The sequence below is a fragment of the Episyrphus balteatus genome, chromosome 2 (genome assembly GCF_945859705.1).
Source record: "Episyrphus balteatus chromosome 2, idEpiBalt1.1, whole genome shotgun sequence".
Classification (NCBI taxonomy): domain Eukaryota; kingdom Metazoa; phylum Arthropoda; class Insecta; order Diptera; family Syrphidae; genus Episyrphus; species Episyrphus balteatus.
In genome coordinates, this window is record NC_079135.1 from 49454927 (window position 1) to 49481950 (window position 27024).

Genomic DNA, 27024 nt, shown 5'->3' on the forward strand with positions numbered 1-27024 from the left:
ATTTCCGATAAGAAAACGAAAAGACGAACACACAGAAACAGCAGCAGCGTTTGGAGATAAATAAATCACAAAAATTCAACAAAAAAAAAAAGAAAAACAAAGAAAAGAACAAAAATTTATTATTTACATTTCTCTATGAACAACAACAACTTCTCTCGCTAATAAAACAAACAAAATGATTCCAACGCTAATCTATCCCTGGCGATGTTGTTAATTTGCTTTAGCTTTTTTTTTTTGTTCTACAACACAAAATTCAAGTAATCTCAGCTATAAAAACCACACGAAATCTCTTTTTTAGAAACTCAATATAAATAAAATAGGCACATAAAAACCTAAAAAAAAAAGTTAATTTTTCGAAAAATTTACTAACTTTCGCTTCCAAACACAAAAAAACAATGGCTTCTACAATGCAACTGGAATTCGCCCAAGCAATGTCCGATTTCAAGACCATGTTCCCGGATATGGATCGCGATGTCATCGAGGCAGTGCTTCGGGCCAATCAAGGTGCTGTCGATGCAACCATCGACCAGCTCCTGGCCATGAGCACCGATAACCAGGTAGGAGTGGTAAATATGCGATAGAAACCTTAAAAAATGTTTGTGATCTCTGCAATGTCCTTTCTTAGAATGAAAAACTTCGCAATGAAATGGACAAGCCCTTGGCGGCGACGGGTGACACTCCTCTCGTGCGCAGTCCACCAAAAACTGTCGTCGACAGTGTCCAACTGATTGACACATCCGATGGCAGTGAGCAGCCTCTGCTGAACCTGCTACCGCCATCCCAGACGATGTTGGCAGCCAATACTGGAGCATCGCCAAAACAAAAAAACACAATTTTACGACAACAACCACCCTCACAAGTTGGCACACCGTCAAAGCGCAATGGACAGCAGCGAAGATGGAACCCACCAATTCTAGGACCCCTTCCAGCTGGCTTCCTGCGAATTCAATCGGCCGATCGTCCGGCCGGCGAATTCGATCTTCCCGACGAGCAATTCGCCATGATGCTTCAGAATGAAGAGTTTATGAATGAATTGCGCTGGAATCAGGAATTCATGACAGCTCTGGAAAAGGAACAACAAGATAAAGCTCGTGGCGAAGACGATGCAGCTTTTAAGGAGCGACTTAAACATATGGGCAAAATGTCACGTAAAAAATTCCTTCAAATGGCTCGGGTGTTTACGTGGCAGAGAAACAAAAAGGTTACATCGGCTAAACAAATCGATTCACTTCCTTTGAAGGAAGAACCGAGCGATGATGAGGATCATCATTTACAGGTGAGAAAGTAGGTAGGTTCTTCCCCCTCACTATCTTGTTATCGGTCACAGACACATTTTTGCTAATCATTTAAAAGCAATTCGTTGGAAATATAGCATTAATTTGCGCAACGTTATTGTTAGAAAAAAATATTTAAAAAAAAAATAAAACAGTGTGATAAGAGATTCCATTCGATATCAAAAATCATATAAATTTAAGTAGGGCGGATGTCGGGAGGAAGGAGTTTTTATTTTAATTTTTACAAAAAATATACATATATCTACAATTGGTTGTGTGTTAAAACAAAAAAAATATTAATTAGGATACAAATGTATATTTTTACTTTGTTTTGTTGATATCTAATTTCAATTTCGCATAAAATTTTAAAATGCGTATTGATTTTTTGTTTTGAAAAGATTATTATTTTTCTTTACTTTATTAATTGGGACTTTGTCTTTTTGTTTGGATAAAATAACAAAGGCAGCAATTTATTTATAAATCACGTGTAGCAGATCGTGATGGTGTGCAATCATTTAAGATAGTTTATAAATTTTTAGAATCATCATTTAAGAAAGTTTTATCTTAAAAAAAAAAAATATTGACCAATGTGCTGTTTATTTAACAAACAATTTCAGAGCTATTAGAATGATTTGCAAATGTGTAGGTACTAACAATTATTGTTATGGTTAGTTATAGAAAGAGTCTCCATTTCAAAATTTAATAATGAGGTTTCTTTAGAAGTTATAATGGCCGGGTTCAACGCAACATCTGAATTTAAGTTCAGATTTTTTTTGACGTTGAATGAAAAAAAAACATCTGAATTTCAGGTGATTTTAACGAAGAATCTACTTCTTTTCTTAACTTGGAGTGACTTTAAAAAAAGATCATTTTTTTTTCTAGAATAATAAAAATAGTTCAAGTGATTGTAAAAACAGAGTTATTAATAAATAAATATTTGTAAAAATTATGTATTTGGGTTCATAACATCCCTTTCTGCTATATGCTATCCACTTAGGTATCTTTTATGTTGCTTTGGTCCCCAACTTCAATAAATTTTTTTTTTTATTTCCTCATTTGTTTTCATTATTCCATTTTTGCACATAAACATGCGGAAGAAAAACACAAAATTATATTAAATACATATGGATTGTAATATCATATCAACAAATAACAATAACACCGCAACAAATGTCCAAGCACAAAAGAAATATAAACAAATCCATTTATAACTTGTATTAAAATCACAAAGTTCAATTTTGGTGTGTAGCACATTTGGTAGGTTTACCAACTTCACCAAACAAACACACCCATCTGAATTTTCAGATAAAAATTTCGACCTCTAAATCGTAACTAAATGTCAAAAAACGTAACTAAATGCCACCTAACTTTTTATGACATCTGACCAATCAGAGCCTCGGAAAATTCAGATCTTAAGTTCAGGTGGCCTGCGTTGAACGCGGGGAATGTAAAAACTAGTAGGTACGCAGATTGCGCTAAATTTTAGCTGACATTTTTTTTCTTCGTTTTTTTACCGAAAAAATGTGATTTTTTTTTTGCACAAATTTTATCTCAGCAAAGGACAATGTTAATTTTGGCCCTGAGGCCATAACAATGAGTCATATATCTTTGAAAAAGTATTTTCAAAGAAACGGCCCTCGAGTTACTTAGCTCATAAGGTTAGGGGTTCAAATTGGTATCAAATAAAATATAAGTAGATAGAAAAAATGAAAAAATAGGGTTACCGCTTTTAAAATGGGAACTTCTATGCGGCAACCCAATTTTAAAAGAAAAAATGACAGCTTTTTAGCATGATCAAATATGTTCAAATATTTTTTTAAATGCCAAACAAAAGTCTAAATAATGAAAAAAAAACCAAGAAAATAGTATTAGGAATGTAACCCACAAATATGGCAACCCTATTCAAATAAAAAAAAAACACATCAAAAAATCTTTTGAAAACCAGAGTAGGTACAATTTTGTATGCACTAAAAGGCTAAACTATACACCAAATTTTAGCCGACAAAAATACGGGCAAGTATACTCGGCAACCCTACGCAAATGCCAAAAAAACTAAAAATATTATTTTTACATCCAAAATGTGTATCTTTTGACCTTTTTTTTATTTGAATAGGGTTGCCATATTTGTAGGCCTACATTCCTTATACTATTTTAATAATTTTTTTTATTATTTAGGTTTTTGTTTGGCAATTCAAAAATTTTCTTATTTGATCATACTACAAAGCTATGTTTTATTTCATATTTTCTTTTAAAATAGGGCTGCCACATAGAAGTTCCCATTTTAAAAGCGGTAACCCAATTTTTGCATTTTCTCTATCTACTATCTCTCATTTGAGACAACAATTTGAACGCCTAACCTTATGAGCTTAGTATAATAACTCAACGGCCTCTTCTTACCCTGTGTTACATTATGTCTATAACTTTTTTTTCCAAAGTCTGTCTCATATAAACAACTAACAAAAATACCTCTGACTCATTGTTATTGGTCTCAAGGCCAGGGGTAACATTCTGTATCGCATAAGCGAACAAACGTTTTCGCGTGTGCGAAAGATTTGCTTCAGCAGCTCCCGTACATACATAAATTACCATTGTCCTTTTGGAAAGAATTTTGTATGGGATCTAAAATTTAGCTCGATCGGCATATTTTAGTATTCAAGTAGATCCCTAGAACTAGAAGTCATCGAGGTTAATCAACAGCGTATACAGAGGGAGGGGGTAAAGCGTCAAGGATTCATGATACCCAAAGAATTGAAAACTTAAATAAAACAAATTATTATGTTATACCAAATTCCTTTAAGTGAGAATGAAATGTTTGTTTCTTGGTTTTAAGAAACTATTTTTTTTAACATTTTGGGGGTATGCTTACATTTTTGAAGAATATTTCGATTTCATCGATAATCCTGTTGGGCATTGATAAATGCACGGTTAAGTTGTACAGTTTTTAGTGGATTTAAAATCCCAACAAGGATTATATATTCATCTCCCTTTTAAGAGCAAGAAACGCCTGAATACCTAAAATAGAACATGCTTTACTTCAAAAGCTGAAAGACTGCTTTAACTGATGGGAAACAACATTTTTCGGACAACGAAATGCTTACGAAATCTCAGCGGGAAATTATTATGTAAAGTTTAACAAAGAGCAAAACAAAAAAAAATTAACTACAAGCACACACAAATCTAAGAAAGACATGAAATTGCAAAATGAACAACAAAAAATCAATACAAACTGAAATTTAATTTTTCCGCACGCAATTAATGTCTCCAGTAATTATTTTTGTGCGTAAATGAGGTGGAGACTTCTCCATATAAACTGGTATAATTTACAATGGTCGAACAGCGTACTGCAGAACGAAATTTTTGGTTTACGATTTCCTTGTGTCATTTTTGTAATAGACTTTTAGTTTCGCATCAGCGACGTAAGTTCTAGGCTAACCAAGAAAAAATAAATGTGTTTAATTTTCTGCGACAGTATACTTATTTTTCCTTTGTAGCAAAATCGTGCACACAATAAAAAATGTATTACATAAATATTGTTGAACTATAAGCCAATGTTTAAGTGAAAAACTGTAGAAAAAAAATTAATGATGTTTTCTCTTAATCCAAAAATTGTCATTTGCTTTTAAATTAAGCTCCAATTTAGCATTCTAAATTCAGATAAATCTATAAAATTTTGATTGATTTTTACAGGCGGTAGTCGAGCAAGTGCGACCAATTGTCTATTTTCACCTTCAGAATTCAATTTTGGGAAGTAACTCAATAGTTTCATCTCCAATTTAAACAAACTTTGTACCATGAGAGGAATATAGATGCTTACAAATATCAGTTCTTCAGATATAGCTTTTTAAATTACTGATCTGGAGCGCTTAATGTTACTTATTTCCGTATAACACGCTGCTGTTAAATTGTTCAATTGGAATTCTACTTTTTCAAGTAGTAAAACTCAAACTTCAATTGGCGTTTCAAATTGTGTCATAGCGGAAAGCTATGTATCAGATTGTGATTGCTTTCGCTTTCATTTCTAAGGCTCAGTAGTCTAAGACTTGGTAGTCACCTTTAAACCATATTTATTTTATTTTTACGCTTTTTGTTTAAATCAATTGAGTCCAGAGGAAAAACGTCACATGTCCACTTTAAGTCAAAAATAAACGAATGATGAGGTCTTGTAGTATTTACTGAGCACTATCTGATGGCATCCTTAATTTTAGAAAACAAATTTAAGCCTTGCTTAAAAGATGTGTCTTTAGTACTAAGTTGTATGGAGAACAAGATTTTAAATTGTGTTTTTCTCGGATAAGTCGAAATGGACATATGCTGCTTTTCCCCTGGACCTTTCATTTATTTTATAAAACTTAAATTGTTAAATAAATTGCACATTAGTCATTAGTTATAGAAAATTTAAAAAAAAAATTCTTTTTACATCGATTGATCATTCCTTCCTCTCTTAGAAATGCATTTGAAATAATTAAACTAAATCATCTTATAGTAAAAAAATAAAATAAAAAAAAAATACATACATATAAATGAAATAGCAAATGAATATATCCTAAAAAAACTGGTAAATCAGAAAAAAGTAAGCAAAATGCAAGCAAACCTAGTCACTCTGTGAATTAATAGTAAACTAATTCAAATCAACTTATTTATAAAAGAAACAAAAAAATCAGTTAAACTATCTTAAATCAAATTAAGAACATTATAGACTATAAGACTATTATATACATAATCTCAAAAACATGAAATAACTAAATTAAAAAAAATATATATATGAACAAAAAAAAATTATACAAGATATGTTGCAGTAGGATAGGTTAGATGAGTAATTATTATTATTAATTAATAAACATAAATAAAAAAAATATATTATCATTATACTCAATTAATTAAATAATATATAAAATATATGTTTGCAATTTATATATAAATGTCAAACAGAAAAGTCTGTGAGTTTGTTGTAATATTAATTTTTATTCTTTTAGCTGAATAATAATTTTATAATTATTATTATACTTTTAATTGATTGAATTGAATAACAAAAATGATATAAATACATGCATGCATACGTTTTTCTTTTTGAGAATTCCTTTTATTTAATAGATTGAGTGTATTAATCCTATGCAACTACAGAATAAAATGAAACTCATATAAATGAAATTATTAAAAATAAAAAAAAAAAACAACAATTCAAATAAAATAAATGTTATCCAAATATGAAATAATAAATATTTTAAATCATTAAGCATTTTTGTGTGGTCTTCATTCAGAGAAAAATGTAATTATTTGATTCAGCAGGTTCAGTAGGTTAAGGTTTAGAGTTTTCTAGCTAGCACTTTACAACTTTGGAATTTCACTCTAAACGCAGCCTTAAACAAATGGCCAAACCAACAATATCAAAGCACTTATTAAGGAAGTTCTACAAACAATATAACTTTACGCATCCACTACAATTTTTCATCGTTATGAACTATTTGGTCTAAATTTTCATAGGTCTATGTGGCTATGAGAGATAGCGGCCGTTTTTGTCTAAAATACCGAAAATTTCAACAAATCGGCCGCTGCAAACGTGCCTGATGTGAACGATGTCTAATTGTAGACGTTTTATGGTTTTTCCAACCAATAATAAAGTTTTTGAAAATACAAAATAAAGTTTTTGAAAATACAAAAACTTTATTATTCCAAAAACTGTCAACACTATATTTGAAAACCCGATACACAGGTAAACTTAACTATACAATTATGTAAATATAGTCCAAAAAGCTAAGAATCAGAATGTGCTTAGGCACATCGAGTGAATGATTGGGAAATGTTTCCAGGTGGCAAGGAACCGAACTTCCTTCCTAAAAAAATGTGAATTTGAACGATGTAAGCTGCGCGCAATTTCTCAGACAGTACCCCTTTATTCATTTAAAAAGTGCAAAATTGATTTTTACTTTGCCATATACAATAAAAATAGGTTCTATATTACATTCGTAAAAAATAGAGATAACAAAAATCAAACATTCCATTATTATATGATGCGACTAAGTGGATCTCACAAATCCGTCTGTCAGTTTTCGAAAGTCTGTCTATTAGATACTGCCTCAAAGAATGTGTCAGTTCACTTCAAACATGGCATGTAGCATTTTTGGTGATCCTCCAGAAGAGTTTTTGGAATTATTTTTCTAAGACCCAAATAAACAGATTTTGGAAAAAGCTTAATTTTTTAAAAAACGGCTCTTACGATTTTGATTAAAATATCAGTTGCTATTTTGAGACAAGGTGGTCTATTTTTTTAAAAAAAAATTTTTGGTTTTTGGGCCAGAGTCCAAAATTGAATATCAATTTTGGACTCTGGCCCAAAAAACTAGTTCATTATACAAATCAAAATTAAAAAAAAACGTTAGATTTATTCTTGAAAATGATTTTTTCCTTCAAACATTTTGAATTTTTTACCCAAAAATGTATCATTATAAAAGAATTAAAATTGCGTAGATTGTTTTTTGCCCAATAAGAAGTTGGTTTCTTTTCCTTTGAAGAACAAATTTAAAGAAAATAAGACAAAATAACTACTCGTTTTTGTTTCACACACTCCGTTCAAGTATTTTGAAAGAAAGTAATAAATCGGAAATTCTTCATGGAAAGTTTTTCGGGTATTTTGAAAATAAGTGACTATAAATTTCGATGTGCTACAAAAATGTGCTGGAGAAAATTATGCCGCTCAGAATATATCATATTTATTCGACCCTAGCGAGGTATCCGTCGGAGCGGAAAATACTTTGATTTGATACGAATCATGCTTCGAGGTGTGTTTCTTACAGGCAAAACCATTCCGATTCGTAAGAAATCGGACAAGTTTCCGTCTCGACGGAAACTTCGCTAGGTCCGATTTTGTAAAATCAATAGTTTTCGTCAATAGTAGAGTAACTAAAGCAAATTATTAGGGAACCCGGCCGAACAGCTCTGATTTTGATCTGATAAAAATTGCCGATGTTGCCGTATTGTTTTTTTTTAAATTAAAATTAAATTTTTTTTAACAAAACCATTTTTTTTGCTTAAATTTCATAAAACAAATGATAGCCAAAGATTCTCTATAGCTCAGGGAAATTAGTCAAAATATGGGCATGAAATCGCATTTTTCGCGGGACAAAATTTTTTTCATGGAATGTGTTCGGGTGGTTGTCCTTATCATAAAAGTCAATTTGTTGGGATAATTGGAGGTTGGGAACAGCCGCCATCTTGGAAAAGAGATTGGTATCGTTTTTATTGAATAGCTCCATTGTTATTCATTTTAACAAAAACTGACAAAGGTAAGACTTATTAACAATAAAATTATCTAAAAAATGATATAAAAAACAATTCCGTGAGTTGATTAAATACAATTTTATAGTTGGTCAAAGTGCGGGTTTGTATCGCAAGGTTGGGACAAAATGACATTTGTTCATATATCTGACGAACTTTTGATTTGTTTGGATAATTCTTCAAGAATGAATTGTAGTACTTATAATTATCTATAAAATGAGACCACAATCGTTATTGTGACCATCATATTGTAGAAGTAATCTAACTCCGAAACTCTCCAGGTACTAGTCAAAAGTGAGAAAAAAGCTTGTTTTTTGCTAGTTGGCCGAGCAAATTTTGGGAGTAGAGGTACAACCAAAATATAAGTACGCAGTTTTGCAGCCATACACGTCTTAATATCGATTTCAAATGTCTGACAACTCTAATGTTGTGCTTTATACGATTTTCGGGGGGTTAAATAACTTAAGTTTTCCACTTAATGTGAATGGGCTAAATTTATAAATTATAAATATACAAGCTGATGCTCTATCATTTTTCCTAAATCTGGACACCTCAATCTCTGCGATCGGGTTAATAGAACTCACGATATAAGCTTTTTTAACTAACCATATCACACTTTTCAATTCAAATAAACAAACAAAATCTAAACAAAAAAGCCTCTAAAACATAATCGCATCAACGGCGTATATCTTGAGTTCTATTGGTCACATCCTCAAGATTGGGGTGTCTAGATTTAGGAAAAATAATAAAGCACCAGCTTGTATACTTATAATTTCAAAAAGTATAAATTTAGCCCATTCACATTAACTGGAAAACTTAAGTTATTTAACCCCCCGAAAATCGTATAAAGCACAACATTAGAGTTGTCAGACATTTGAAATCGATATTAAGACGCGTATGGCTGCAAAACTGCGTACTTATATTTTGGTTGTACCTCTACTCCCAAAATTTGCTCGGCCAACTAGCAAAAAACTAGCTTTTTTCTCACTTTTGACTAGTACATGGAGAGTTTCAGAGTTAGATTACTTCTACAATATGATGGTCACAATAACGATTGTGGTCTCATTTTATAGATAATTATAAGTACTATAATTCATTCTTGAAGAATTATCCAAACAAATCAAAAGTTTGTCAGATATATGAACAAATGTCATTTTGCCCCAACCTTGCGATACAAACACGCACTTTGACCATCTATAAAATTTTATTTAATCAACTCACGGAATTGTTTTTTATATCATTTTTTAGATAATTTTATTGTTAATAAGTCTTACCTTTGTCAGTTTTTGTTAAAATGAATAACAATGGAGCTATTCAATAAAAACGATACCAATCTCTTTTCCAAGATGGCGGCTGTTCCCAACCTCCAATTATCCCAACAAATTGACTTTTATGATAAGGACAACCACCCGAACACATTCCATGAAAAAAATTTTGTCCCGCGAAAAATGCGATTTAATTTACTAATTTCCCTGGGCTACTAGGTAATTTAAGGAAAAAAAATATAAGGGAGTAAGGGACAATCTTCCATCGTTTAAGCGATAAATGCAATTTTCTCACAATCTGACTTCAAACACAAAAAAAATATTTTGTAAACAACGGCAACACCTACAATATTTTAAAAATCATTTTTAAAAAGCCAGAACCTCATTCTTATCTCTTAAATTTAAATCCATTAAATTTAATTAGGAGTTTTTGAAAAAATTGTCCTCAAACCCAGAATTAAAAAAAAAAATGTTATTACAAAAATCTAAAATGACTTTTTTCCAAACTTCTTCCAATAAAATTTAAATTTATTTTAAAAACATTTTTGACCATAAATATTATCAGTTGAATTCCGAAGCAAAAAAGGTAAAATATATCACACTTTTGAAAAAAAAAAATGGGTTTTTTTTTGATAAAAACTGAATTTTTGCATTGAAATAATTAATTTTCTCAAAGACTTTGGTAAATAAGAACTTTAAATTTTTGCTATTTAACTTTCAACCGTAAGGGTTATTAAATGAATAAAAAAAATTTTATGTTTAGATGTTGAACTTAAAAAAAAAATAAGTTAAATTTTTTTTCAAAACTTTTATTAAAAAAAGTTCTTCGAAAATGAAATAGTTTTTAATTTTTTTCATAAACCGTAATACATATTGACATTTCCTTTTATAATTTCAAATCATAATAAATGTGACCAAACAAATTTGAAAAAAAATACATTTTATATTAAGAAAAAGTTTTAAAAACGACATGTTAAAATTTTTTCAATAATTTTTTTTTTTCAAAAATCTGAGTTCAGTTACCATTCTTTCAAAAGCCCTTCATTCAATTAACTTCATTTTAATTTAACAAATATGACTAGGCTTCTAGCTTTTTAAAAATGTATATTTAAATATTGTAGGTGTTGCCGTTGTGTTCAAATATTTTTTTTTGTGTTTGAAGTCAATTAATAAGAAAATTGCATCTATCGCTTGAACGATGGAAAATTGTCCATCACTCACCGTATATTTTTTTCCTTGAATTTCCTAGACAATTTTTTGGCATCAATTTATTTATGAAATTTAAGAAAAATGTTTGAAAAAAAAATTTTTTTTGTTCACAAAAATCTTCAATTGAATTTAAAAAATCAAAACGGCAACACCGGCAATTTTTAATCTATAGACTTTAAAGTATTTTTAATTACCGACGTTTGAAAAAAAAGATCATCAAAATCTAAGCTGTTCGGCCGGGTTCCCTAATATTGCCAATTTTTGAGCTTTAGTTACTCCACTACAACGCAAAGTTTACTATCTTGGCTGAAAGTTTTAGGCAAAACATCGTTTAGAGTTATGACTTGTATATTTCGTTGCTAACACTTGTTTAATAATCTTTGTAGAGTTCGAAGTTGAATATGGTTCTAAAGGAATAGCATGAACTTTTTAATACTGCAGAGGAAAAAAATTATTTCGGACTGCATGTTTGCCGAAAAAAAAATTATTTGAAATGGTGGAATGTGTCCCAAAAAGCATGCTAATGATTTTTGAGTATTTAACGCTTAACATTCATATAGACTCGACCATCGGTTAGTCTGCAACCAATGAACACAAAGAAAATTTAATATAAACTTTTAGAAGCTCTATAAAAGGATTTGCCATCGTTTATTTGAGAGGAGTTTTTTTTTAAATAATTTTTCAAAAGAAAGAAAAATAAGAGGGTTTTTTGTATTTTAAAAATCAAATTTAAAAAATTCCTAACCAGAAAACCACTACTGCTTTAACGGCCATTTGCTGAATCGAAACTTAAATAATTTATGTTGAACATAAACTCTTATTCCCTACCTTTTTATCTGCGTAAACTGTCACATAAGGATTTATGAAGAACTTAAATGCTTAAGTTTCGATTCAGCAAACGGGTCTAAGAGACTCTTAGGGAGTTTGCATTTAACAATTTAATATACTCAATATAAAAACCCTGCTTTCTTTTGTTGTATCTGATTGAGTAAAAAAATATAAATATAGGATCAGATTTTTGTTTAATTTCACATTTTTATTGCAGACACAGTAATTTGCTTAGAACTTTCAAAAAATTGATTGGGTTTAAAAAAAATTAAACATTATAGTCTAATAATGGGGTAGCTATTTGGTATCATTCATTATTATGCTTCCCCATAATGTTTGGGAATGGGGATGGATTTTTACTGTTCCAACGTTCACTTAAGCATGTTCTAGGATAAAATCTAATCGATTTAGTAAAAATTGTATGTGCCCATCCTTTTGGCGGGAAGCCTTCGGTCTTGGAGCCCTTGAGAACAAATAAATATGATTGAATGAAAAAAAAAAAACAAACAACGACAATGCAATTCATTGCTTGTATAAACTTCAAAAAGAAATAAACCTTTAAAGGTCATCAACAAGAACCTATACAATATACTTTTCCGCGATGACGTGTAATTATGGTTATAAAGATCTGCACCACGTTCAAACTTACCCAATAGCTTCCTGCTGTTATGAAATTCTGGAGTTTACATAGTAAAAAAAAAACATATAACACCTTAATTTTCCTCTATTTGTTTTCGAACATGTGCTTTATTCCGTCTTTTTTTTATAATGTTTTTGTTTCGATTTGTTATTAAATAATTTATGTATTAATGAATATTACTTGTTTCCTTTGTATTAAGTATTTTTTTTTTTTTTTAATTTTATTTTTTTGTATGAAGAACTATTGCCACGATATTAATTTTATCATACAAATAAAATTAATGATCTATAATAATAATTTTTCGAAACAATTTTGCTTAGGCTATAATTTGTTTATAATATAATTTATATTTTATTTTGTTGTTGTTGTTGTTTTGGTTTGTATTTCAATAAAATATTTTTGTCGAGTTATTTGTTTAAAGAAATTATTTAAATAAATGGCATTAAAGAAGCGATAGTTTATTTGTTTTTATTTTGTTTTGTTTCATATTTTGTTTGTATAAATTAATTTATTTTGTTTAAATCGCGTATAGAGTTATATCTATGATATACTTACGAATGAAACAAAATGAAATTATAAATATACAGTTTTCTATAATATCGTTATTTTGAAATAAAAATATATCTATAAGTTATAATTTATAATAATTTACATAGTTTATTACGTTACGTATATTTTAATGTTATGCGCTCTAATATTTTGCCGATTTTATTTTTTTTTATTTTTTTGTTGTTGTTTTTTTGTTTTTATTTTATTTTATATAAGTATAAAATTTTCCGCAAAAATATAAAATGAGTATATATATATATTTATTATTTTTATATTTATATTAATTTATATATAAATAAATATTGGGCGTGTAGTATGAAAGCTTCGTCATAGTACACAGTAAAAAATATTATTTATATACTATATAGAATTAAGATGTACACAGTATTATCATGTTTTTTTGTTCTTTAATTTCCGTTTCTGTTTCCACCATTGTTTTATAAGTATTATATTATATTGCCATCCAATCTTCGCTCTGAACCTTTACATTCCGTTTGCATATAAATATTTCTGTTAATCGCTCGCTCCGTTTCCGGTTGGTTTCGTATTATTGTATATATTGTATGTATGTATTTATTATAATTTTTATTTTGTTTTTATTAATTTACTATGATCGTCCAACTGCCATCATGTGCCATTTTATTTAGCGCCTCTTTCATTTTATTTTTTAAGCTCAAAACACATTAACTAGTTAACCTATCTGCTGCCATAGTTTCTGCGAGTTTTTATCAAGGATCATCAATCGCCGTCAGGACCTTCTGAAAAATGACCACGCACATCGAGCGCTGATGCCAATTGGAATATTATGTGCGAGAGCGATGGATGTTCGAGTAATTCATTAGATGGTAATGGTGGTTCACAACGCGGTCTCATGTGGCGGCCGCAAAAGCCACGATGCAGCCGCAACACAACATCACAGAAGACGAAGCGCAACATAAGTGTGCGCAGGAAATCGTCCCCGAAAAATTGGACATACGATGAATCTGAAATTATATAAATTAAAATGTTAACAAAATAATGGAGTTTTGGACGCACAACAGAAACACCCATGAACCAGGTATGAATGCTTAAATTATTAAAAACTACAATTATTTCAAAATTAAAGAAAATTAAATTAAATTTTTGAACAGTTATAATTTTGGTTTACACTTAAACCCATTAAATTCGAAATCGCATCGAAACAAATGTTTATGGAAAGGTTTTCGAGATGTGATTTTTAAAAGTTTTTGTCTTATGCATGCTTTTATTACATCTTGAATGTTAAGACATAAAAAAAAACATATCAGAAACTTTGCCGCCTTCTATCTTCTCAATCAGTACCTACTTACAAAGCATCAAACCCTTGACACAAAATGTTCAAAGTTTGAAGTATTTTCTCAAATTGACTTCAATGTAACACTAGGTCTGTTTAATGAATCTGATCCGCACAAGAAAGAACAGAAAAGATCCGAAAAGTACAAGTATTTGTACTTCATAAAAAAAGTAGCCCCAACTTGTTCTACAATCTGTCATTTTATATTTCATGAATTTGTTCAGCACAGAAAAGTTCAAGTTTTTCTGCTCCTACTTTTGGGGTAGAGTAAGTGAGTGAAAAGTGTCAATTATTGTCAGCTGTTTGTTTGATTGTGAAAAAAATAAGAGAAAAGAAGATTTTAAAAAGTGAATTTCTCAAGAGTTTTTGATTGATAAGAAAATTAAAACTATGGGAATATTAAAAGTGCTAGCATATCATTTATTTTCATTTCAATAAATTATTTTTGAATTAAAAAATTTGCAACTGATATAGACAACTGTCAATCTTGTTGGATACGAAGTTGAACTTTTCTGTTCTTTCTTGTCCTGACAGTATTTACAAACTTGTGCTGCTGTGATCTGTTCTGTCCTAGGTTTTTACTTGCGATATAGGTACTCTATATCAAGATATGCATTCGTACAAAAAAAAAAGTTAAGATAACATTTTTCCATGACATTACGATGGTAGACAATGCCAAAAAAGTGGGTCCCGGAAGTCCGTCTGTCTGTCTGTCTGTCTGTAAAGGAATCTACAGCCTAAACGGATAGACCGATTGATGTCAAACTTGGTATGTAGCGTTATTTGGCGACTCTCCAGAGGGGTTTTAGGAATTCATTTTTTTGGACCAAAAATAACGGTACTTGTCATATACTGATTTTAGTAAAATTGAAATATCTCGAAAACGGCTCCAACGATTTTGTTTAAAAAATTCAAATGTTAGTTTTAAGCTAAGGTCTATCTTTTAATGAAACAAATTTTTTTTGAAAATCATTATTAACGGTACCTGCCATAGAACCGTTTTTTTTTTTTCAAATGCGATTATCTCCGAAACTGCTTATTCGATTTCAACGAAACTTTTTGTGAAGAAGCATTTATATAATTTAAATATAAACCAAAAATAAAATTTTCACAAAAAATAATTTTTGGATTTTTCAAAAAATTTTGAAAATTTGTTTTTGAAAAGTCAAATTTTCGAAAACGGGACATTGAATTTTTTTAAAATTTTGTTTTTAGATGCTGATTAGTGATTTCTACAAAATGGTATACCAATTTTATTTTAAAACTTTTTTTCCAAAAAATTATTTATAAAAAATTAGTATTTTAAAAAACGGCTCTAACGATTTTGAAATTTTTTTTTCTAAAAATGCATCTTAATATATCAATCAAAACTGCATACTTGTTTTAGAGGGCAATTTGATTTCAGATTTTATTTTATTTTTTTAAAAAACGAATTTTATTTTTTTTTTCAAATTTCTATTTAAAAAGTCTTAAAAATTTAAGCAACTTTAACTCTAAGAGCAAGTTCGTGCGACCCGGTCGTGCATTTTATTTCATTAAACAGACCTACTGTGTATATATTTTGAAGTAAAATAAAAATATTTGCGAAAAAAGCAAATTTTCTTTTGTACGTAAAATTCCTAGACAATAAATATTTTTTAAGAAAAAAAAAATACGTATACACCGTAGTGTACCACAAATTATTTAAACTTTTGTTCCTATTTAGTAGAGTTCTAAATGACTCTCATATCAAATGAAGTTTAAAATTGACATCATTTTAAATAATAAAAATCAATTTTGAACATTAATAAAAAAAACTGTTACTAGTAGGTTTTTTCCCAAATTTCATAAGAATTACAAGTTACCATTACAAGATACCAAATTCTTAAACTTTGATAATTTAAAATATATGCAAGGGAACAGGGCATTAGAAAATTTTTAAGAAATTTCTAAAAATCACAAATAAGGTTTCGAGATTAAGGCTTAAGAAATTGCATTTTAATTGCACTGTGATAGAAAATTAAGCAACTGTATCTATACATATTTTAATTTATTCGTTCAGTCTTGTTTTTATCCTGCGAAATCATAGTTATTCATAAAAATTTAAAAAAAATGTATTCTTAAGTACATAGTTATATGTGTGGACAAAGCGCGCATAGACATGCATCTTGGTCTACTTTTTCCCTTGTTCGGCATAAATATTGGTTTTCAAACTATTGTTCTGCTTCACATCTTACACATCTATTATTCCTGGACTTAATAAGCCTTGGACTGAATGTAAGAAGTCCTTCAGCAAGTTTCCTGCGTTCCGTGTATCTGAATACATACTATCGGTTCCCGATGGATTACCGAAATCAAGGATGCGTCTTTAAACGCTGGATGGAGGACCGTGTCAAATTAACTTCCTCAACCAATAACTACATTTTCGGGAATTATTACCCCAACAACGATTACTTGAAGACGGTGTAAGGAACTCCTTACCATTGTTATTAAAACAAGTAATAAAAATGTTAGAATTCAAAAAAGCATTGACTAACTTAATTTGTCTTAGGGCCAGTTTGTTCAAAGTCAATTATCTTTTAATCAAAAGATAATTGAGTGTGAACAAACCGGTCCTTAGAACACAAACAGTTTTAAATTGTATCTTATCTCATTATCTTATCTCATTTTTATAAATAAAAATTAAACTTAAGTTATTAATTTTTCAATATGTGGTTCATCGTCCAACTACAACTAGGCAGTGGGGGGCGTCTTCGGTTCAGTATTCCTACGTCCGATCGGGACCGAAAAGATAGGGTAAGCCAGGAGAACCATCAGTTCTGGTGGTTAAATGCTACATACATAATTTTAGGAGTTAAGTTTTAAGTGGGGGCAGTCAAACAGCAAACAAAGAAAAAAAAGTATAGTATTTCGTCGTGTCCCGGTTATCAAGTTAATATTTTATCCCACTTCAGCTGTGAATTGTGCATTGAATTATTGAATAATATGTAGGTATAAACAAAAAAAGAACTAATATTTCTCGTTAAAGAAATTTATATTTAGGTTTAAACGTAAAGTCCATCTTATATTTTATTAAAGAAAAATTTATGAAAAAGTACGTATACGCCCAAGTGAACCATACAAATATTTTGCATAGGTACGTTATTCTTTATAACAGCTTATAAATTACCCAAATACGTTTTGTTTTATTTATTTTTGATTAACGCTTAATTAACACTTAAAAAACCACATAAAAGTGTCACAAAGAAAAAAAAAATGTATAAAACAGGCAACATTGAATAGACTTCTCAAACACAATTACAATTAACTGTAAATTTAGCTTATAAAAAAAAAAACAATGTAAAAACGTTAGGCCCCTTTTGTGCCAACATAATACCTACTAATATAATCAATGTAAATTTTACTTACTGAATAGACTTCAAAAACTCACCTATATAACCTATTCCTTGTTCTATTTCATCTATACGACATCGAGTGACCAGTCGTGATGCCTCTGTTATAAAACGATCTACATAAGTCTGACATCTCTCCCAATGATGAATGGGAACATCGCCCACATTACAAACGTAACATAGAGCGGTCAATGGTGAATGCAGGAACAACGTAAATAGGGATCCATGATGTTGGACATCAGCTATAAAATATTTAAATGTTTCAATCTAAAATAAAAATATGAACCATTTAAGAAGAACTTACTTTGAAACGCTGGTGGTACATCTTGTGGTGACATAAGAATGACCAATGGTTGTCCAAAGTAACGGGGTATATGTTGAAAGACGAACGAATTATCCGAATCGATTATTATGAAAAGTGGTCGCCTCGTAAATGGATACAAATCGCCAGGATATAGACAATGATTTTCCTTGTAGGATTTCCCTCGACAAGCGATTCCACTGTCTACGCCATCACGTTTGACGCTCGTAGCAAGACCGCCCAATTCATAACCAACTGTTGAAGTAGAATAGATTAATTTTTGTGATATGAAAAATTTTGAATAGAAAAAATAAGTATTTTATCTTACAATCTTCGGGATGTTTTGTTGTGGAAAAGCAGCCATCGGCTGACATGTATAAAAGTAGAGCGCCTCCTGGAGGTAATTCCTTAAATCCACTAGCTAAGAACACCAGAAGTTGACTAATCGAAGGCTTGTATAGTAAATACTTATGAGGATTGTCTCGGTAGTGACGACCGTTCTCTAAATAGCCCTTAGAGCCTGGAACACCGTATGGTGGTATACGACTGGCTGCGGGACTAGCATCGTGCCCATGCATCCCGTGGGGTCCACCCAGTGGATGCGTTGACGACTCCGTTGGCTCACGTTCGAGCGTTTGTAGCATGCTTTTGAAAAGAAAAACAAATTATTCTCTCAAATTATTCTCTCTCTCTCTGTCTCTTTTTATCTTACCGAAACATATCCATTGTAAGCTCGGAGAACTTAGCTTGCTCACACGCCGAGCCAACAATTAAGATCTCCTGAAGGCTCAATGTCATGTGCGGCGAACGTTCGCATGGCGGAGTCGTTAGCGGGGACAACCTAGAACCGGAACCACTGATCATCAATTGGTGAAGTTGGGCTATTCTACGCTTTGGGAACAAAGGCCCGTGCTTTCACAGAAGAATGATTTATGCTATGTGTTGTATGTGTGATATACGATACGAGATCGATACGACAAAAATGAGCGAATTCATATATGGGTAAAGTGCAGTATGGACATGGACATGAGATTAATGTGGATGCAACACGGCGTGCATTCTTTTGCGTTGAGTGTTTCAGGGGTATTTCTATTATAAAGTATATGCATTTGCATGATACATTTCCTAAACTTAAAAAAATTCTGAACTAAAAGGATAACTTGGTATAACTCCTAACTGTTGTTGTTCAAAAAACTCTTTATATATATTCTGTTCATCAGTAGAAAGCACGGGCGAGTTATCCATTCCATATATGCGAACTGTTCACATTCTCACCTGTGCGATAAAATGATAGGATTAGAATCCGCATGAAGAACAGCTACAGCTGCTTCAGCTTTGATGAAGCCTTTGATCTCTTCTAGTACTAGTGACCATTCAAGATGGTCTTCGGGCTCGTAACTTTTTATGTGAATTAAACTGATAATTAAAAATTGATAGATGTTTTGCGGTTTGACTTACGTTGTAGTGTACTCCTGTATTTGTTTCTCCAGTTCGGTGACGAGCTCTCGTACCAGTTTCATCTTTTTTAATAGCAGACACACGACAATGAAACGCGCATAGTAACGCAACTTTTTCACCATCAAATCCGGTCGATCTTCTTTGATTGCTCGCGAGTAATAAGCTCGACCCCGAATTGCTGCATAGAACTGGTACGCTTCATTCAGGTAGTTTGTTTCGCTAGTTCGAAGGCTACAATAAAAAATAGGAAATATTTATTATGTTTTGTGATTTTATTTAATAATCTACATATATTAATGTTTCAAAAGACCAATTGAAATTGGGAGTTATTTATCAAGATGAAAGCAAAGCATTGTTTTTAATTTTTAGAGGTACAAGGATATAACACAAATTAAAGTATCCTCTTATATCGAAATTTTGAACTTCAAAAACTTTTTATTGAATACTGAAAAATAAGGTAAAACGAAGTTTTTGTTCCTCGAAATGTAGCATTAGAACGGAATCCTAAAAAAAAAACATGACACCAACAAATAGACCGCCCAAAATACATTAACAATTTTTTTCCGAGGTTTACATAAATTCAATTTTCTTTTTCAAAAAGGAAATATAGAGCATTCCATCGCAAAGGTTAGGACACTTGTACAATGAATTTACGTTTCACTTCAAATTCTAAGTTCATATATGTAGTTGTACAAAATTTACATACATTTTTACTATACCAACAGTAAAATTTGTCGATTTGAATATTTTTGAAAATAAATTATGTGTAACGGGTGGGACAAAAAAAGAAGCGATCTATTTCAAATTTCAATCAATTTTCTCTGTGTTCGAATAAAGGCCAGCTAAAACCTCGTACACATGACTGATTTACGGCCAATTTCTTCACATGAGTCCTAAGTCAGCCTAGTACCCGGTCTAGCTAGACCAGGTCCTAGCACTTGTACTCGGTTCTAACGAAAAGTTAGCACCTGAGCATTTCTTCACATTTATAAGACCTGATCTAAGTTCACAATGCGGTCCTAAGAAATAATTCTGTCTAACTGTCATTTTGACAATATTTTGATGTTTGAAATAATTTATTTTGATATTCAAGGGAATTTAACTAAGCAAATTTAGACAAAAAGTAGAAAATAATAAAAAGACTATTGAAAAAATTTAAAAAAAAATGTGGTTAAACTTAACAAGAAGCAAAAGAAATTTGATTTTTTATCAAGAACTTTTAGTCAAGAATGAATTCATGAGTGCAGAAATGTATGATTTGATAAACATAGAAATGTAGAGATACAGATCACCAAAAACGACAAAAGTGGCATTCAAGTACTGGAGGTATAAACGGATCTCCGACCTTTATGCAGCAAAGCCATTAGGTTAGTGTCAGTTTCAAAAAAAAAAAAAACATACATATATGTACATAAAAAACATATTTTGAAAAACGTGTCCTGTGTTTTTTTTTTACTACATTGCGGGAAAAATTTGATCCTGGTTTATAGGCAAGTTCGAGGTAGTCGTAGGCTTCTGCTTTTCATGTCTGAGTGTTATTTACTCGTAAGTGGCTTCCAGCTCAGTCGGGCGTCGAGAAATGCTAATGCAGAACGTCTACGTAAAGAAAATCTTTCTTGACTTGGTTGCCACTTTTGGAAAGTTCGGACAAAGTCGAAATATTTTGTTGGTACTTGTTCATGAAAAAGTGCTCTTTTGTCCATTGTTCTCGTTTCGGCATTGCATTTCTCACTTCAGGTGTTTATGGTAAATTTAAAAAAAAAAATTGTTCAGTAAAATTTTAATCAGCAAAAAAGCACATGTTGAGCGACAAAACAACCAAGAAATTAAAAAATCTGTCAGATATCTCTAAAAAAGAATGAAATCTATTGCATTCATTCAAGTACTAACCGCTAGACTACTGCGAAGCTGCATTTTTCGACATTTTTACTTTGATTCATCATTTAACTCACTGCGTCGACCCTAATCCTCCATCTGTTGCCTAGAAGTATTAACTATCAATGGCCATTGCACGAGTTTGTAAGAGTTTGCAAAACTACAATTTTGCAGATTCGTGGCTTGGCTTTGTGCCCACGTTATTATAAAAGCCTCCTTTAATAGACATTAAACAAAAAATTCTATCCGTACAGGATAGATACAAGGAAGCAGTTGTTTCTATTTGTCATCTTTAGCAATTGAATTATAACAAGAAACTACCAAATATCTAGAATTCTAGACTATAAGATCACATTCAGTCGCAACAATTGATTTTTCATTTTGAAACTATAACACCTATTTTCTTTGAAAATTTTGCTCGGTTCAAATGCACATACATATGAACAATAATTGATTTTTCTATTCTTATGGTTTTAGTCAAAGATGACTTACGTCTTAAATTAAGCGGATCCACTTAATTTAAGATGAAAAACTTCTTATTTCCATGATTTTTTTTTGAAAAAAAAAAAGAAAAAAAGCTTTGTCTGCTTCAATTTTATGAAATTTTTTTTGGTGAAACATAATTTTTTTTTTTAACTCTTCATTGAATTTACTTTATTTCAAATTAAGTAACTTACAAACATACATATAAAATCTCCCAATAAAAACCATTAATTTCAATCCATAAAAGTAATTCTATCTCGATAAAATGATGATTGAATTTTGTATCAATTGTTTGAAAATTTAAATAATTCAGCTTATTACCTAAATTATTTTTTAATTGGTTTAAACAAATAGGATAACAAGAACATTTTTTAATTAAATGAAAACGATTGGAGTTATTTATTTATTATTATTTAATGTGACTCCCAAGTCTTTCAAGAAATTTACAGATGAGGTAAAATTGTCACATTTGACTTATTTTTCTAATTAACTACAAAAACTGAAAAGTTGCTAATGTGGCCATTCTCACAAAATGTGAAATGTAAATATAGTATAGCACTTTGTAGTCTTTACATGTATTGTATATCTACCTACTTAGCAGACATAAAAACACTTGAACGCAATAAATGTTCCTTACTTTCAGTTAGTTTATTCACTAAAGGATTGCCCTTATTTTCAAAATTAAAAAAAAAAATACACTTATCAACCCCAAATCGTACCCAAATGCCTCCAAAACTATACAGACACGTTAACAAAAATTTACAACCTAGTACGATAAGCCTAACCTGTGAAAGTTTGTTTATTTGTTTGCTTCTTTTGATTATATGAGTTCAACCAACATTCACTAAAAACAATTTTATTCTGGTCTTCAGATATGTAACCGTTCTTAAGGATACTTATAATCCCTTCCCTCCACTCCTCTCAGTATGCTATAACTTTTACAAAACAAAAGAAAACAAGTTTACATACAAAAAACTTCCAAGTGGTTGTTTAAAATATAGAAGTATCTCTTGAAATCTTTTGCAGGGGAAAAGGGGGAGCACAAAAAAAAACTCCTATTAGAGTTTGCGGAGGTATAAGTGGCTTGTTGAAAGATTTTTTTTTAAGTTTATTTTTTTAGATTCTCTACCATAACGAATAATAAAAAAAGGATTACTTTTCTGCAAACTTTATAGAAATCCGACGATGATGATAATATTTGAAAAAAAAAAAAAAAAATGTCAAAATATGGACAAAATATAAATACCTACTTTTTTTCATACTTACTAATAGTGATAGTAAAGTTGACCAATTTTACTAGCAATTTCACCAATTTGCCAACGTTTCAAACCATACTTAGAATCAAGAACCATTCGGTGTTGTTGTTGGAATTTCCAAAGTTTCGTATAAACATCGAATGTTCGTCCAAAATATGCCTGCCATTGTCGATGGCCATATTGTGGTAGATCTCTATAATATTCAAAAAACATAAAAACAAACAAAAAACACAAATATTGTAAAACATTTTTAAACTTTTCAAAAATTAAAATTTAACAAGAGATAAAAGAAGGATATAAATGTGAAAAAAAAACTTACCTAAGTCCATTAAATAATTGCTTGGATTTCTCTAGCAAATGACAAAACTCCAAAACTAACTTCCTATCCTGTTCCTCTGTGGATTCCATTTTCACCATTCCGTTTTATTATTTTTATAGTATAATTCTACAAATCTATAAAAAATACAGCAAAATAAAAAAAAAAAAAACAAATAGATAGATTATCTGATGGATTTTATGACTGAAGCTTAGCTGCTAAAAGATGTGTCATCTCTAAATGAGCACACCAGAGTTATCTAAGCAAACTATGCCAATTGATCCAATGACTAATAAAAACAGAAACAAAAAAAAAAAACTGCTAGAAGAAAATGAAAATTTAAAAAAAAAAACCTTACACTCTCTTTGGCAGTTTGTACTTTTTTTTTTTTTTTGAAAATGCTTAAGCTTATACCTTCTCTATGCCAAAGTATATTCTCTATATAATACAAAGTGCCTACCGCTGTTTTATTAATTAAGCACTACAAATTGCTGGCACAGTTCGGTGACGTAGGCTCTGCTTTTTCAATAGCTTGTATAGGCAATGTATAGAAGGAGGAATGTATAACTACACATAAAAGTGGTGACACATTATGTAGTTTCCAAAAGAATAACGCGGGTATGCTTTAATAGTTATAATAGGAAACAATGAAAACGTTATTTTGCTATCCAAGCCAACAATAAACAACAACAACAACAATAACCAACGACAATGATGAAGCATAGCAAAAGTTTTTTTTTTTGTTTCTTATTTCTTTTTTTTTCTTTCATATATTTTATTGAATTTGGCTATACTAGGGATGTGCGCACTGCCGGCATAAAAAAGAAGCTTCCCACTGCTACTGATGATGGTCACACACAATTGAAAGTGTGTACTTCAAATCATCCCACGGTTAGGTACCTTTTATCTAGCCTTTTTTTTTTTTTGTTCCAAAGAAGACCTTTTGTTCTTTTTTTCTTACTTTAATATCACCCACAAGGCTTTAACTAATTAAATACAAATCATTTATGGAACACCCTGTATTGAATGAACTACCGGTATTTTCTCTCTAAAAGGAGTATTTTTTCCACACGCACGTTCACAATCAGATTACACTCGCTTTGACACGATTTTCCAAAATTCACATAAAAGAAAAACAAAAATAATTGATTTTCATTCACACCAATCCAGGTCGAACTACAATCCTTGAATTTATAATAATAAATCAACCTCATACAACAAACACACTTAAAACAACAACAAAAAAAAAGCCTACATCATATCGCGCGCCTTTTGAGTAGCTGGTGATGCTTAAAAATTTAAATTAAATTAGCTCTTTCACATCGCGCTACATTCAGTTAATTAACGCAAGAGATGTGCAGCGGAACTGAACGCACTCTTTCTTTTTTTTTCTTCTCAATAGCCCTGACTGGTATAGGGTAGGTAGTAGGTACCATGGTTTATATTATAAGAGTGTGTTCAGAAAAAAACAAAAAATGAAAAAGAAAAAAAAATGTCATATAGGTGGTACGCTTGTTTACAAATAATTTAATGCATATTTTCTTCTATGGCCTTATTCGACATCCATCACACACAGTCTGCGTATTATCATACCAGCAGTAGATAGATAGATAGATACCTAAACAGTTAAAAGGATTAGCTTGCATCTTGCTGCTTCTCTCATGTGTATTTAAGGAAGAGTTCAGCCACCCCTTAGTAAATTTTTTAACATGAAGAAGCACTCATTCGCAAGCGCACTGAATGGACTCACTTTAACACTGAACCACACGACCGTTTTTTTTTTTTTTTTTTTTGCCTGTCTGTTGTTGTTGTTTTTGTATTTATTTGTATTGTAAAAGTGCATATTGCAATATAGAATGGGTATGGGGTGTGTCATTTTGAGATTGTGTGTTTGTGTATTATCGTCTTTCCACCACTCTGCACACAACACACAAAAAAATCCCCTTTCCTCCCCTGTGTTTTCCCCAAACCACCACTGACTGACTTGGTCCTTATATAGAGGGGGGTGAATGGGAGCAGCAGCTTATCACTTGGCACTCACAATCGTCATCCGTTGTTTTGTCACTCATGGGAGATATACAACAATCCACTTGCAACGGATCTTCATGATTTAATACACCCGGAAATGAGAAACAACAACTCATTAGCACAACCCCTGTTGTTGCATTTTAACAACCTATTCCCGCATATCCTTTTTTTTTGCAAACTTAACTCTCAACCCAGAAAGGTGTAAACCGTAAACTAGCATAAGGATCTTCCTTGGCACACACAGAATATAACGAAAAAAAATGACGAAAAAAGAAAATAAAATAAAATACTTTTGTCGGATTTTTTGTGTAATCCTCACTGCACACACAAGGATTTGGGAGGAGTACGAGAATATAACAAATAAAAATATAAAGAGCAAAAGAAAAAAAAAAAGTCCACCAAAGTGTGTGGAAAAAAAAGGGATTCTCTGTCAAAACGGATATCCTACCTACCTAACATGAACACATTCTGTCTCATAAGACAGAGAGACACTATAATATTACTGGCGAATTGGTGTAGAGATTTTCGACGAAGGGCATTTTTCTTCCTTTCAATCGTTTTTTTTTATTCTTCTTTTTTTTGTTAATTTGCTGATTTTGAGTTTTCTATTTTTTATAAAAATTTTATAAAATAGCTACACCCGATTTTGATAAAATATTAAATCAAAGGAAATTGATTTTTTTTTTCATTTTCAATTATGTCAAACAGAACGAAAGAAAATTATATGCAAACATGAAAAAAACGTTACACTGTCGTTATTCATTATTTTTTTTTTTTTAAGTTAGCTACATTCGAAATACGATTTATTTAAATATTTTAGCTCCGATAATGTTGGTGGAAACGACGATAACGACGACAACGAAGAACACGGTTTTACTCTATATTGATTGACACGGATACGGATGCAGTGTGGTGTGTAGTTAGTATTTTTTTGTCACATAAAAAATATGGCGATTTGCATTATTATTATTGTTGAACACAGTTTGGAGTTGTAATTATTATTATTTAAAAAATATTGTTGTTTTTGTTGTTGATGAATGAGATATGCTAACGATGATGATGATTTGAATTTATTTGATATTATACGACGAGTATTTGCGATTGAGAATAAAGTTGCTACTATACGATTAGTTGATGGAGTTGGTGGTGCTGGTGGTGATGATGGAGGAACACCATCGCCGCGCCACATGGATTTTTGGTGGATTTGTTGAGTATGTTGGTGCAGTTTACAGAAATCCCGAATGACTGGTCTTGGTTTTTGTAAATTCGTTGATGATAAATTGACAATTCCTTGTTGGACGAGGACGAAAAAGACGACGAAGATGAGGGATAGTTTCGGTAGGAATATAGGTAGTAGTTGTGGCAGTTGTGGGCATGCTCGACGAAAAATATATAAAATCGAGAATCTATCTGTATGTATAGATGACTTTTTTCTGTCGGTTTTTAACTCATGTGGGTTGATTTGACACACGTTTCTCTCCCACTATCTCGCTCTGTCTCTCTCGTTCGTTTGGTTTTTTATGATTTTTTTATTCTTTCTTTTTTTTCTTTCTTACAAATTAAGCGACCGGTTTTAATAAGTTTGAT

At 30.9% G+C, this 27024-nt stretch overlaps 2 protein-coding genes across 4 annotated transcripts; one reads left to right on the plus strand and one right to left on the minus strand.

Annotated features, from left to right (window-relative positions):
• Positions 1-13821, plus strand: LOC129911766 (CUE domain-containing protein 1). 2 transcript variants are annotated; one of them, XM_055989680.1, is made up of 3 exons: positions 1-557; positions 626-1276; positions 13710-13821. In XM_055989680.1, the coding sequence occupies exons 1-3, from the start codon at positions 396-398 to the stop codon at positions 13722-13724; spliced, it is 828 nt and encodes a 275-aa protein (XP_055845655.1). In that variant the 5' UTR covers positions 1-395; the 3' UTR covers positions 13725-13821. The 2 variants fall into 2 exon arrangements, with proteins under 2 accessions (XP_055845655.1, XP_055845654.1); XM_055989679.1 differs by having other exon boundaries at positions 2-566.
• LOC129911756 (protein SCAI) lies at positions 13776-26068 on the minus strand. Of its 2 annotated transcripts, none has more exons than XM_055989666.1 (10): positions 25890-26068; positions 23413-23546; positions 23104-23286; positions 19480-19710; positions 19297-19419; positions 18734-18877; positions 18350-18666; positions 18025-18276; positions 17759-17962; positions 13776-14020 (listed from the first exon to the last, which is right to left on the minus strand). In XM_055989666.1, exons 2-10 carry the CDS (start codon positions 23508-23510, stop codon positions 13776-13778), a joined length of 1797 nt encoding a protein of 598 aa, XP_055845641.1. In that variant the 5' UTR covers positions 23511-23546; positions 25890-26068. The 2 variants fall into 2 exon arrangements, with proteins under 2 accessions (XP_055845641.1, XP_055845642.1); XM_055989667.1 differs by having other exon boundaries at positions 18734-18862; positions 25890-26066.
• Positions 26069-27024: the final 956 nt, after the last annotated feature.

Excerpts from the sequence above, each read along its gene's own strand:
- LOC129911766 (XM_055989679.1), top strand. The coding sequence starts at position 396 with ATGGCTTCTACAATGCAACTGGAATTCGCCCAAGCAATGTCCGATTTC. Across the intron at positions 567-625 it reads CCGATAACCAGGTAGGAGTG|AATGAAAAACTTCGCAATGA; the intron begins GTAAATATGCGA and ends GTCCTTTCTTAG.
- LOC129911756 (XM_055989666.1), bottom strand. The coding sequence starts at position 23,510 with ATGGTGAAAATGGAATCCACAGAGGAACAGGATAGGAAGTTAGTTTTG. Across the intron at positions 17,963-18,024 it reads TGTACCACCAGCGTTTCAAA|CTGATGTCCAACATCATGGA; the intron begins GTAAGTTCTTCT and ends AATATTTTATAG. Across the intron at positions 14,021-17,758 it reads ACAAGGAATAGGTTATATAG|ATTCATCGTATGTCCAATTT; the intron begins GTGAGTTTTTGA and ends ATATAATTTCAG.